This window comes from Schistosoma mansoni, chromosome 2 (assembly GCF_000237925.1).
Source record: "Schistosoma mansoni strain Puerto Rico chromosome 2, complete genome".
NCBI lineage: Eukaryota > Metazoa > Platyhelminthes > Trematoda > Strigeidida > Schistosomatidae > Schistosoma > Schistosoma mansoni.
Genome location: NC_031496.1, coordinates 31,103,740 through 31,118,413, shown reverse-complemented (window position 1 = coordinate 31,118,413; position 14,674 = coordinate 31,103,740). Strand labels below are relative to the sequence as shown.

General features: G+C 34.3%; 1 protein-coding gene and 2 non-coding genes across 3 annotated transcripts in view; 1 reads left to right on the top strand and 2 right to left on the bottom strand.

Annotated features, from left to right (window-relative positions):
• Window positions 1–741: 741 nt before the first annotated feature.
• Window positions 742–14,674, top strand: part of Smp_147830 (cadherin-related) — a gene marked incomplete at both ends in the record, with an annotated part of 33,259 nt that continues 19,326 nt past the window's right edge. The window contains 2 exons of the mRNA XM_018796361.1: window positions 742–849; window positions 13,562–13,867. Of these exons, the coding sequence (XP_018650582.1) occupies window positions 742–849; window positions 13,562–13,867 (414 nt within the window). The remainder of the gene's footprint in view (window positions 850–13,561; window positions 13,868–14,674) is intronic.
• Smp_tRNA_00072_Gln_TTG.1.1 lies at window positions 7,200–7,266 on the bottom strand. Its single transcript has one exon. It is a non-coding gene (tRNA).
• On the bottom strand, window positions 9,491–9,562 carry Smp_tRNA_02394_Pseudo_TTG.1.1. Its single transcript has one exon. It is a non-coding gene (tRNA).

Here is a 14,674-nt window from a genome sequence, read left to right as displayed (position 1 = left end):
CCATATTATCAATTAAATTATACAATTACAGAAAATCAACCAATTCACTATAAAATTGGTCAAATTAATAAAGATTTATTATTAAAAATAAAAAAAATTAATAAAACAATGAAATTATTGAATTATTTATTAAATCAATCCTCCCCCTCTTCACCATCCTCATCCCTATTATTATTATATAAATTACAAACCCCTACAAATGATATTGATTTAAATGAAACAACAAGTGAGTTAGTAACAAAAAAACGTTTTGATTTAGAAAAATTATGTCCATTTTATTGTCATAGCAACAATTTTTTTGCTGAATTATTCTATCATGTTTATATTCAATTAAATAATAATCAATCAATCATTTCATTGATTACTATTCAATTATTAATTATTGATTTAAATGATAATTTACCATTTTTTCCATTAACAATCAAAAGACCATATAAAATTCAATTAAAAGAAGTCATTTATCATAAAGGTAAATTGATTGAATTACCTAAAGCAATAGATTATGATATTCATCCAAAGTATAATGAAATAGATTATCAACTTGATACCATGGTAACAAAAGATAAATTATTGATTATGAATACATTTGATTTATTAATTACTAATGATAAACGTTTATTACTTTTATTAAAAATTGATTTAGATTATGAATTAATGAATCAATATCGATTTTATTTAATATGTAAATCAATAAATGATAATAATAATAATAATTCAATTATTGATAATGATCAATTAGAAATGATTATAGATGTATTAAATATTAATGATAATGAACCAAAATTTTCACAAATGATATATGAAATCAAAATTATGGAAAATATATTGGTGAATTCAATGATATATCAAGTAAGTATATTAAACTTTTATAAATAGTTGAATAGATGAGTGATTAGATGCATGAGATCGACGTTCTTGGGTTCGAGTCCCTATTTGGTGAAGGATAGTAGGTGGAACACCCCTTCTCATACTATAATCTCGATAAATCTACATTCTCATAATAACAATATTTTTTTGAAGTAGTTGAATAGATGGGTTAGTTCAATGGTCTATTGATGAAGTGTTCATGCATGAGATTGAAGTTCCTGGGTCCGAATGCCTATTTGGTAAGGGATTGTGGGTGGAACACTGTTAAGGAGTTTCATATGAGGATGAAACGGTTATCCAATGTTTTCAGATTTTCAATGGTAATCTAACTTAAATAGACTCATGAATTCAACTATTCAAATTACTACTACTGAGGAGTCCTACAATAGGACGAAACGGCGGTCCAGTGCTTCCAGATTTTCCATGGTAGTCTAGCTTCAATTAACTCATGATCTCAACTATGAAAATTACTATAATATTCCTAAAAAGCCCTTCCGATATTATTCAACTTACACTCACTAGTGACTAGTTCAACAGATATTTCCTAGAGTTCAAATAAGATGAAGTGACTGGTGGAGTTCAACAAGGTCTGTTATAAGATATCAACGCACTGAAGACAATAGTGGATGTGTCACTCAGTTTCATGGATTGGTTGAAGTTAGACATTAACACTGTTGGGACTCGGTTAGGTTCACGCGACTCTGTTAGGTCTCGGGTTCGAATCCAGTAAGGTGGGATCATGGATGCGCACTGCTGAGTAGTCCCATATTAAAACGAAACGGTTATCCAGTGTTTTCACGTTTTCAATGATGATCTAGCTTAGATTGACTCATGATCTCAACTATTAAAATTACTATAATATCCACAAAAACTCCTGCTCATACTACAATCTCCACAAATCCACATTCTTATAATAATAATAATGATCACAATATGTATAACAAACTATGTATTATTGTGGAATCGTAATATGTTACAGATTTCTGTGATTTTTCATTATAAAACAGTTGATACTCGGTAAAATAATTGTTTTGATTTGAACTAGAATATATCTACATCTTGATTAATGGAATCCAACCACTGGTAGGAATTAGATAGACATATTTTATTGATATTTTTAATCTTGGAATTTATTTTCTGTTAACAAGCTACAACAATCTGTTCTTGCTTCTTTTTCTTTGAAATAAACTAGTGAAGTACGAAATAATGTCTAACTTCAACTAATCCACAAAATTGAGTTACATATCCATCGTTGTCTTCAGTGAGTCACTATCTCACAATAGACCTGGTTTAACTCTACTGGTTACTGTTTTTCACTAGAACTCCAGGAAATAACCATTGAAGCCAGTCACTGGTGAGCACATGTTGATTAATATCAGAAAGGTTTTTAGTGGTTATTATAGTATTATAATGTTATAGTTAGATGCCAGTTCAGTGGTCTAGAGGTTAAGCGTTCATGCGCAAGACCGATAGGTCCTGGGTTTGAATCTCGCAAGGTGGGATCGTGGATGCACCCTGATGAGGAGTTATTTATCAGTTTGAAAAATTAAACAAAAATCATGTTTTTTTTTGTTATTTTCAATTCACAGTGCATTATATCTACTAACTTGTCTATAAGTATCAACCTAATTCAAATTTATTTAATTCCTAAATTTGGCAACAATGTGTGTATCGAGATGAAGAGATTTTAGTTAATAGCCTGAATTCACCAAAAAATTTAAGTCTCATATTTTTATATTTTATAGTTAACCTGACAACTTACTTACCATTAGTTACTCCTGTTACACCTCGTGGAGAATCATATGCCACCCACCAGGAATGTTCATTCAATTCTATCCTGGACAATTCTTTTCAGTTTTTTTTTGAGCTGCTATTCATTCTTTCCATGTCTGCTTCCAATTTTCGGCTCAATATATTCTTCGGCCTTCCTCTTTTCCGTTTCCTTTAGGGATTTTAAGTTAGCACTTGCTTCTTAATGAATTACACTGTATAATTTTTATTTACTGCTTTCTTTAAATTTACGAATAATGTGTCTCAAAATGACACATCAACTTATGTTATCAAGTGAATTACTTATTCACAATAATAAATTGATTAAGAGCTTTCGTCGACCCCATGAAGATTAAACATTTGATCCTTGATGGATTCATAATTATACTTTGTTGAATAATCATCTATTAGATGAAAACAAATTTTCTTGATTTCATGATTTTAACATCTTATTCAAAGTTAGTTTATGACTTCAAACTTTAGATTACGACAATCTCCTGTACGCTTTATGCTAACCTAATAACTCGAAGAAGTCAACATTGAATTCAATCTCCTTTTCAAAGGGTATCGAAAAACTATTGATTGTTTACCAAAAAGAATACATTTTACAAACAATAAAGTTTCAAAGAAAAGTGTTATATCGATTGCCTGTTAATATATAACGTGATAATCACCGCCAATTAGAGAGAAGTGAATTATCGATCACAGCTATGATACACAAAAGCCGTATGAACAGTCTTGAGTATTTATCAGTCCTGCTTTCTGCCTAGCCCAGCCAGTTAAGTCCAGAACATCAATAACAGCCTTTGCAATATGAATCATTATTCTTAAGCATACTGGGTTTATATACCAAACAAACTGACCACATTGTACCATAAAATAGAAAATAACATTTGTACAAGATTTGGCCAAATGTGGCTGTGAATAGGGGGAACAGTAATTCTTTGACTGGGTATAACTCAGGCATGGTAAATCGTACAGTAATAGCCTATGTGTCAAAATAAAGCTTATAATAAGAGGAACACGAATACCAATAGTTTACTTACTTAGCAATTATACAACAGGAAATATACTTATCATATTTGTCCATAGATAGTTCTCAGAAGTTACCATTCATAATTCTTCACGGGATATAACAACAAGTTGAAGAACAATTTGTATTAAGAATTAACCGTAATCTAAATTTTAATAAGACACATCATTGAACAATATAATATTCAAATTCATTTAGTATTGTTTGTTTGGATCTTCTCATCGATGTGTTAGGATTGCTACTTGTCAGTCTCTAATTGGCATATGTGCATACTGTGCGTATTGCCTCGATATAACTTTAATTAGAGACTAACCAGTTGCAGTCCTAACACATCGATGATAAGATTCAAACAAACGATACTAAATGAATTTAAACTTCATTCCAATGCACAAGCAAGTGGCTATCAGGACTCAGTAGCTGAGTGGATTACGCGATGGCGTTTACATCGAATGGTACTGGGTTCGAGTCCCAGAGTGAACATCAACTCTGAGATGTAGGTACATCCAGCTGACTAGTCCCAAATAGGACGAAGTGGCGCGCGTCCTGGATTCCACCGCTAGCCACTATCCATCTTTGCTAATATAATATTCAGTTATATGTACATTAGATTCTACTCTAATACATAGTATTATCGATATAGAAAGATAAAATAGAATAATTCATTTAAGACAATTTATGAATCACTGATAATAATAATAATAATCTCAGAGGAATACATAACTAATCATAAGTTACAAATGTGACAGTAAGGTGTCAAGTACGTTAGTAAATATATGTAGTAAATAAGTAATAGGAATAATGAATTATTATATTCATATTTTATTATTATAAGCTAATATAGATGGTGACTAATAGTGAAATTCAGGACGCATGTTTCTTCCAAATTGAGGTAAGTTAGATGGATGTACATACATTCCAGAGTTGATATTTACTCTAGGACTCGAACCTAGTACCTGGAATCGATTGTTAGCCACCATCCGTTTATGTTTATAATACATGTGATTTAAGGCAATATCATGACAATGCGCATAGGATACACATATGCTAATAAGAGACTGATTAGTTACAGTCCTAAACATTCATGGGGAGATTTAAACAAACGATACAAAAATGAATCACTATTACTACTTTGTAAACTACTTTGATTTGTTTCATATATGGTTTCGTATATGCATATGAATATTACTGTATACCAGAGTAAAACTTAATAAAATACTGTTCATATATGATTGCGCAAGATCATGGATGTATTGAAGTTAGACATTAGCACCGTTGAATAGCCAGTTCAATGGTCTAGCGATTAATTGTTCACGCATAAGACCAAAAGTCCTGGGTTCGATGCCCTTTTATGCGTGATTATGGATGCGCACTTCCGAAGAGTCCCATACTAGGACAACACGGTTTTCTAGTACTTCCAGGTTTTCAATGGTGACCTATAACAGACTAACTCATGAGTTTAACTTTTAAAATCACTACGCAAACTCTCATCCTAATATATTCAAAACGTTCAACGACAATCTACAGAAAATGGTGGTGAATACAATCTTATTATGCTACTAATAATACATTTCCTTTCTAGCGTGCTAATGACATCGGTGAATAAAGTGTTCAAACTGTCAATTAAAAAGATATAAGAATAGTGGAACAATGGAAAATAAGCCAAAAAGAGCCTAATGACGACTAAAATATATTAGGATCTAAACAATAATATCCAAATTACTCATCTGAATCAATATAAATATGATTGAAGCCAACTTAGCTGGGTGAAATACCATAGTCTGTTGATTTTTCGGTTATCTGCACTCTGATTCTACACTTCTATAATTGAGCAGCCTTAGATCTGTGCAAAAGAACCAAATTTTAATAATTTGGAAAGTCTGAAGATTATCTCAGTTAGGTACTCATACCTTGTACTAACATACGTGATTGTCATTATCTCTGATCATGAGCTCAGTTGACTCCTTGGCTTCATATCTATGAGAGTGAAAATCACGGGAAAATATATCTAATAGGCGGTAAACTATATAACTCACATTGGAGGATGTGGTTTCTTAGAGGATTTTGTGCATATGCACGTAACTATTTAGGCTTCATGTGTCTTTATGCACATGTTATACTTGAGGTATGTGCTACTGATGTCGACAGATATAAGTAGTATGTATAATCAATAGATAAGGAAATGAATGATGTCAGAAGGTTAAGAAGATCAAAGAAAAGAGAACGAGAACAGAGAATGATTAGTGTGATAATGAATGAACAATGAATTCTGAGACAACTGATTGACACTCTGCAAATGAAGTATTTACTATATGGTTCTCAGATTTCATTAAGACATTCTGTAATTTTGTATTCAAATACATTCGATTGTATCCCACTTGTGTTCTCGTTCACTACAATACTTACATAAATGTATGCTTATACGTGTGTTAATGGTATATATATCAAATAAAATGTTTACATGGTAATTAATTCTAAGATCTACCCATGATAGTTCTGTTAGTCACAGGTGAGTGAGGTATATATATTGAAATGTCCACTGATGTTCAATAGGAACATTAGATACTACTGAATAAAGGTATATGCTACCTTGCCTCATGATGTAACAGTACAACCAGCTATTCATTGTCACAAAATTATAATTGGTTTATAAAGTACAAGTGAGTTTTCTTAAATAGTACAAATATTCAATATGAATTAGTGGTTTATTACTAAATGAATTAGAGATTTATACGTAAAATGCAAATGTAACGTTTTCAGAAAAGGTGAATGAACAAATACACATAGCAAATGGACATTGTCTATAACATTAACTTCTTGTCATACTGTAGGATCGTTTGATATGTCAAGCCCATATACCTTATTCTAGCTTCTGGCCAAGCCAATTCGCCTGTCCATTATGAGTTATCGTCTCTTGGTGTTTCGGTATGGCACGAAAAAATCAGGCAGCTCGCAAGTCGACGGGAGGTAAGGCACCTCGTAAGCAGCTGGCCACCAAGGCTGCACATCAAAATTGATTTACGATTCCAGAGCTCAGCCTTTTCTGCTTTTCAGGAAGTTAGCGAAGCGCGGCACTACAATACTACAATGAGAAATCATTGAGTTTGATAATGTTGTCTAATGAGTTACATGCTTAGTGCAAGAGCTATACATTTTGATATCAGTTCATTTTCTATCAATACTATAGATTGTTGAAGAACTTCAAACTCATTGTAGTGAACAAGAACACTAGCGAGGACAATCAAATGTATTAAAGCACAATTACAGAATATCTCACTAAAATCTGACAACCAAACAGTAAATAAATTCACTTAGTATCACTTGTTTGAATCTGCACATTGATGTTTAGGACTGCAACTGGTCAGTCTCTTATTGGCATATAAGCATACTGTGCGTATTGCCTCAATATTGATTTATTTCACAAGCATTGTAAGCAAAGATGGATAGTGACTAGCAGTGGAATCCAGGACGCGCGCCACTTCGTCCTGTTCGGGACTCGTCAGCTGGATGTACCTCCATCTCAGAGTTGATGTTCACTCTGGGACTCGAACCCAGTACCGATTGCTTCAAACGCCATCACTTTATCCACTTAGCTACTGAGTCCTGATAGCCACAGTAAATAGTTAATTTGCAAACTACCAATCAATTGTCTCAATCTTGACTGTTCGTTCTGCAAATACCAGTCCATCATCTCTGATTTTTATCGTACATGCATTTTCATACCAATCGCGTTTAGTTTCCGTCCTTTCCTTAGAGATCTTCTACTGAAATACATTCAATGCCCGACTATCATTATATACTACTTATATGGATATAAGTAAAGCAAACCATATTATATGAAACAATAATTCAGTTATCCTTCATGATAAAGATCCTTTTGAAATATAATTCAATAATACCTTAGAATAATTTTTGATTCTTTTAGAAAATTCAATAAGCTGTGAAAACTTAATTATTTTGTAAATTGAATTATACTACTTATAAATAAGATTAAAGGTTATTAAGAAGAGAAACTGTAGTTCAATTGAGAAGTAAATAAGAGGAATTCCATGATAATTCATAAGTCAAATTACTCCCTTTGAAACGTATAAGCTATATATTATGTCATCAAATTAGGACAAGAACAAATAGTTTTGTTAGGAGTTCAAAAAAGCATTGGTAACAAGTTTATTTTTAATGGTTCAATGTATGAGTCACTTGAAGTTAGACCATCAAGGGAGAACGTGGAAGTATTGGACGGTCGTTTCGTCCTAGTATGGGACTCCTCAACAGTGTACACCAACGATCCTGCACAAAAGGCGGCCTGCTTGAACATCTGGGCTATCTGTTCCTGCTACCTAGTTATTTCGACAAGTTATCTGATTTTGTTTATTTTAATACATCATTAAGGCTATTAATCGCATAACCTATTCAGGTACGTTTCTAAAAAGTGTGCTAATTTTCGTTGTAAAAGTTACAAAGGCCCAATGAGAGATATCGTGGTTGTTGGCAATATACAAATAAAAGAATGTACATTATTTAGATTTCTATTGTCTGGACTGCTAACATCTACTTGGTGATCTCTCAGTATCTATCGTCAGGATCGATCAAGAATTAAGAAACGGAAGTTTGTTGAAATACATTGTGCTAAGAATTCTATATTGTACCAAAAATATAATATTGAATAAAGCTAATTATAATAACAATAATGACAATAATAATAATACATGAACTTCGATCTCGCACGAACAGTTAATCGCTAGACCACTGAACTGGCATCTAACAATGTTAATGTCTAACTTCTACCAATCCGCACCATCGCACTACCGTCCACCATTGTCATCAGCAAGTCATAGCCTACTTATTTTCAATAGAATTACAATTTGATCAATTCGTCAAGATGAGCTACATTTAAAGGTTATTTTCGACATTGAATTTCAAAAAATTATATAATACTGAACAGTTGTTTTATTTGCTTTAGAGATTCTTCAACATTCTTTCTCTATGTGATTCGTCGTTACTTGACTGGTTTTACGACTCAAAATAATAATCAGTACTTACTTACATACTCCTATTACCCCTCATAGAGAAGCATAGACCGCTCACCAGCATTCCCCATCCAACTCTGTCCTCGACAATCCTTTCCACTTGTTTTCAGTTTCTAATCATCCTTTTCATCTCCGCTACCAATCCTCGTCACAGTGTGTTCTTCGGCTTCTCACTCTTCCGTCTCCCTTTAGGATTGAAAGTTGGTGCTTGCTTCGTAATGCAGTTTGATGATTTCTTCAATATGTATCTTATCCTCATCCAACGGCTCTTCTTAATTTCCTCGTCAAATGAGAGCTGACATGTTCTCTCTTACAGTAGGCTGTTGCTCATGGTATCTGGTCAACGGACATTCAGTATCTTACGCTGAGATCTGTTTATAAATGCTTGTACCTTTTTGATGATGGTTGTGGTAACAATATTAATAATGGTGGTTTTGTCATTGATCGTTATTTACACATTGCTTTATCGTAAAAAATTGATTAGAGATAGAATTCTTAGATAAATTTCAAGACTTTAAGTCTATCTTAATGTAAAATAGAAAAGAACTGGAAATGACAACATTTTATAAGTACAGCTTCATTTAACCTAATGGGTTTTATCTAAGAGATAAATTGGCTCGGTACGTTATTAAATCACTTAAGAATCCAAGTTATTTATAACACATTTATTCTAAATATTATCTTTGTAGAAAACTGTAAGCAAAGATGGATAGTGGCTAGCAGTGGAATCCACGACTCGCGTTTCGTTGTCCTATTTGGAACTCGTCAGCTGGATGTACCTACATCTCAGAGTTGATGTTCACTCTGGGACTCGAACCCAGTACCGTTCGCTTCAAACGCCATTACGTAATCCACTCAGCTACATGTCCTGATAGCCACCTGCTTGTGCAATGGGTTGAAGTTTAAATTCATTTGGTATTGTTTACTTAAATCTTCCCATTGATGTTTAGGACTACAACTGGTCAGTCTCTAATTTGTAGAAAACTGTTACAATTTGGCTAATCTGAAAAGAAACGAACGATACATTTATGTCACTTATCACTGATATTTTAAACTTACAATTGTGGTGTGTGCTACCGATGTCGACAGATATACGTAATATGTATTATCCATAAGTAGTGAAATGCATGGCGGTAGAAGGTTAAGAAGATTAAAGAAAAGTGAACGAGAACAGAGAATGATTGGTGGAGAAACAAAGGAACCCTGAAGTCTGAGACGATTGGCTAAGATTTCGCATATGAACTATCTACTATATAATTCTCAGATTTTACTAGGATGTTCTGTAATTTTGTATTCAAATACATTCGATTGTCGCCATTAGCATTCTCGTTCACTACACAACAACCTGTTAACCTGTAAAATCTACAATTTGAAATATTTAGGAGAAAAAACTGTGAATATCAAATTCGGACACAATTATATGGGAATCAAGAAAGATGATATTGTAGGACAAATATGTGGCAAGAAGTTAATAATAAGCAAATATTTGTATAGTGGTAAAAAGATCATTTCCATAACTCAGAAGGGGTTTTATGGAGATTTCAGTATTTTCATAGTTGAAATCACGAGTCAATTGAAGCTAGACCACCATGGAATACCTGGAAGCACTGGATGGCCATTTCGTCCCATTGTGGGACTCTTCAGCAGTGCTCATCCACGATCCCGCACTCGCGAGATTCGAACACAGGACCTACCAGTCTCGCACCGGATCACGTAACCGATAATTGTTGAATAAATATGGTGAAACTATAATTTATGGATGAATCAATCAAGTATAAGATAACAGATCTCAGATTTTGACACAAAGTTTACTCATCCATTTGGTTAAATAGAGTTTTGTCATTATAGCTGATGTCAGTTCATGATGAAAACCGTAACGTTAACCATCAACTGTAAATCATAATTCGAATTCCTCAAACTGGTTTATAACCCTGATTTGGCCGTAGTATGTACCTGGGCATTTTTAATGTCTTTTTAGCGTCACTCAATGGTCGTCTATTAATTATAGTCTCACCATAAATGTCAGTTATGACTTGTGAACAGGTAAGATTTAAAAGCAAATATATGCATATTTTAGTGTTTAATAAGTTTAATGATTCACTGTCACCCCTAGATCCTTGTGAGACCGGACCACGAGTACAGGCACTTCCCCTATGCTGTACATATTTTCCTTTGTATCCCCAAAGTGCATGTAGACACACTTTGCCGCGTTGATAGGCATCAGACACTCTTTAGAGCAGCTAATAACAATATTTAAGTCTGTCTGAAGTGCGCATGCATCTGCGTTTCTCATTATTTCGCGTCAGATGTTTACATCATCAGCGCATAGTAACATTGGGGACTTAACTATACTTGGGGGATCATTTACATACAGTATAAAAAGTAAAGGATCTAGGACAAGACCTTGCGGTACTCCACTAAGTACTGGTCTCCAAGTGGGGCACTTCAAATTTACCCTTACTTTCTGTCTACGATCTACCAGGAAATCCTTAAGCTATTTTAGGAGAGGTCTGGCAATGCCAAGATTTTCTAGCTTCAATAGCAGTCTATTTGTTGGCACCTTGTCAAATGCTTTGCTAAAGTCTATGTAGAAAACATCCACTGATTTTCTATTATATAGGCCCTCTATCCATTTTTCTCTTGCTTTAAGGAGATTTACTGTGTAAGATAAAACTTTTCTGAAACTATGTTGTTCACTGTTTAACAAGTTGTTGGTTTCCATAACTGTCATTATGGTCTTTTTAACTATTCTTTCCAGTACTTTAACTGAGATACTAGTGAGGCTGACAGGTCTGTAGTTCGATAGAAGTTGTCTTGGTCCTGTTTTGTGTATTGGAGTGACAATTGCATCCTTCGAGTCCGTAGGTAACACACCTTGGTCAAGTGAAATATTGAATATCACAGTCAGTGGGGCTGCAATATATTGTTCTATTTGGGTTTCAGTTCATCCGGTCCTGTTGACTTTTCTGTGTCTAAGATGCTAAGAGCGATCCAGACATGACGCACACATTCTGAAAGGGACTGATTAACTGCATTCCTAAACATCAATTAGAAGGTCCAAAAACGCAATACAAATGTATTTTGAACCAGTTCAAAAGCTCAAATACAATGCTCCAATGCTAGCACTACGTGAAATTACCACCAAAACCATCATTTTTCACATTGAATACGGTAACTTCGTGTCATTGATCATTTTTACCCATATCTATTATACACCAACACAGTCCAAAGTAACTCAACCCTATTAGTGTTAGAAATCTGATTCCTCAGATGGTATTATTGATGCAGATAACACTATTTTATCAGCCAATGTCCAACAGTTTCATATCAGTTGTTTCACACCAACTGTAACTATTTTGTTGTATAAAGCTCTAAGAAATGAACATGTATATTTTATTTGGTGAGAGATAGTCTACAGGAAATCCTGGATCATCTTTTTGTGGCAGCTAATACTGATCAGCACGATACCCTATACTTTTGAGGGAACTAATGTTTCCTGTAGGATTTTAGACCCATCTCCCAGCCTCGCAATCCAATATTTTACCATTAAGCTATCGAGAACTCAACTGATCACCTAGAATACTGAGATATTTGAAACAGATTAATCATTGATTAGTGACTATTGTCACATTTAACTAATCTTTCAGTGCCGATAGAATCCTATTGATTATGTTACAGAGTGACTGCTAGTCTAAATCACCTGACACCGAGTGCACTATAACATAATATTAGATAATATCAGTTGATATGAAATATATGTTAAAGTTTTTGTGCTAACCACTGGAAGAGGTGGAAACATTCACGTACCTGGGAAGCATAATTGATAAACAAGGAGCATCGGATACAGATGTAAAGGCGAGTAAACTCAAAACAACTGTCAACTAATTTCAAAGTGAGAATCTTCAATACGAACGTCAAGACAGTCCTACTGTATGGAGCTGAAACGTGGAGAACTACTACTAAATCCATCGTCAAGAAGGTACAAGTATTTATAAACAGTTGTCTACGTAAAATACTGAACATTCACTGGTCGGATACTATCAGCAACAGCCTTCTGTGGGAGAGGACACACCAGCTTCCAGCTGAAGAGGAAATTAGGAAAAGACGTTGGAAGTGGATCGGACATACATTGAGGAAATCATCAAACTGCATCACGAGTTAATCCCTGACTTGGAATCGTGAAGGGAAGTGGAAAAGAGGAAGGCCAAAGAACACATTACGTCGGGAAATAGAAGCAGATATAAAAAGGATGAATGTTAACTGGAAAGAACTAGAGAGGATTGCCCAGGACAGGGTTGGATGGAGAATGCTGGTGAGCGGCCTATGCTCCTCCACAAGGGGTAACAGGCGTAAGTAAGTAACTTTCAATCAAAAAACATCTTGATATAGTGCATGCATTATTAATGTACTCAGCCTATTAGCCACATTGAATCTTGATCGACAGAATTTAAGTAGTCTCATAAAACTAAACAAATGTAAGATTATTGGTTTGTTTGTGGGGATTTTTGGTAACTTTTATATATAGTTGAAATCATGAGTCAATTGAAGCTAGACCACCATTGAAAACCTAGAAGCACTGAAAGGCTGTTTTGCCCTATTGTGGAACTCTTCATCAGTTTGCATCCATAATCCCGCCTTGCGAGATTCCAACCCAGGACCTATCATTTTCGCACGCGAGCACTTAACCGATGGACCACTGAGCCGGCCGGCATCCAACGGTGTTAATGTCTAACTTCAACCAATCCACGAAATTGACCAACCATTTCATCAATGTCTTCATTGAGTTCATATCTCCCAACTAAGACAAAAAGGCTGTCCAGTGTAATTTGTCAATAATCAATCCTTTATATTGTTTTGTAACTTTCAGTTAATTGCTACTGATGAAGATGTCAATTCGACAATTACATATTCAATGGTAAATAATATTGATTTAAATCTTACATCCAAATTTTTAATTCAATCCAATGGACAAATTATAATTAAAGAACAATTAGATTATGAACAATGTAATTTATATAGTTATACAATACGTGCTAATGATGGTGAATTTGATGCCTTCACTCAATTGATTATTAAAATTATAGATGTAAATGATGAACGACCGGAATTTTTATTAAATCCATCTAAATTAATTATAAAAGAAAATCAACCAGAGAAAACATTCATTGGACATGTAAGTTAATTCATTATTTCATTGATAAAACAGATGATATGTATAAATTTATTTGGTATTGTTTGGTTGAATCTTTCCATTCATGTTAAGAACTGCAGTTGATCAGTCTCTTATTGATTTACGTGCATCCTGTACGTACTGACTCGATATAGTCCTAATTCACAATCATTATAAGCATAGATAGATAGTGGTTAGCAATGGAATCGAGGGCGCGCGTTTCGTCCTATTTGGGACTCGTCAGCTGGGTGTACCTACATCTCAGAGTTAATGTTCACTCTGGGACTCGAGCCCAGTACCTTTCGCTTCAAACGCCATCGCGCAATCCACTTAGCTACTGAGTCCTGATAGCCACTTGCTTATGCAATGCGGCGAAGTTTAAATTCACTTGGTATTGTTTGTTTGAATCTTCCCATTCATATTTAGGACTGCAACTGGTCAGTCTCTTATTGACATATGTACATACTTTGCATATTGTCTCGATATAGCGTTAATTCATAAGCATTATAAGCATAGATAGATAGTGGCTAGTGTTGGAATCCCGAATGCAAGTTTTCTCCTATTTGGAACTCGTCAGCTTAATGCAGCTGTATCTCATAGTTGATGTTCATTCTATCAGAACTCAGTAACTAAGTGAATAATGAGATGACGTTTGAAGCGAACGATACTGGTTTGAGTCCCAAAGTGATCGTTAACTCCGAGATTCAGCTACATCCAGCTGACGAGTCCCAAATAGGACAAAACACTCGTCTTAGATTCCACTGCTAGACACTATCTATCTTTACCTAGCTAATATATATACTTTATGAA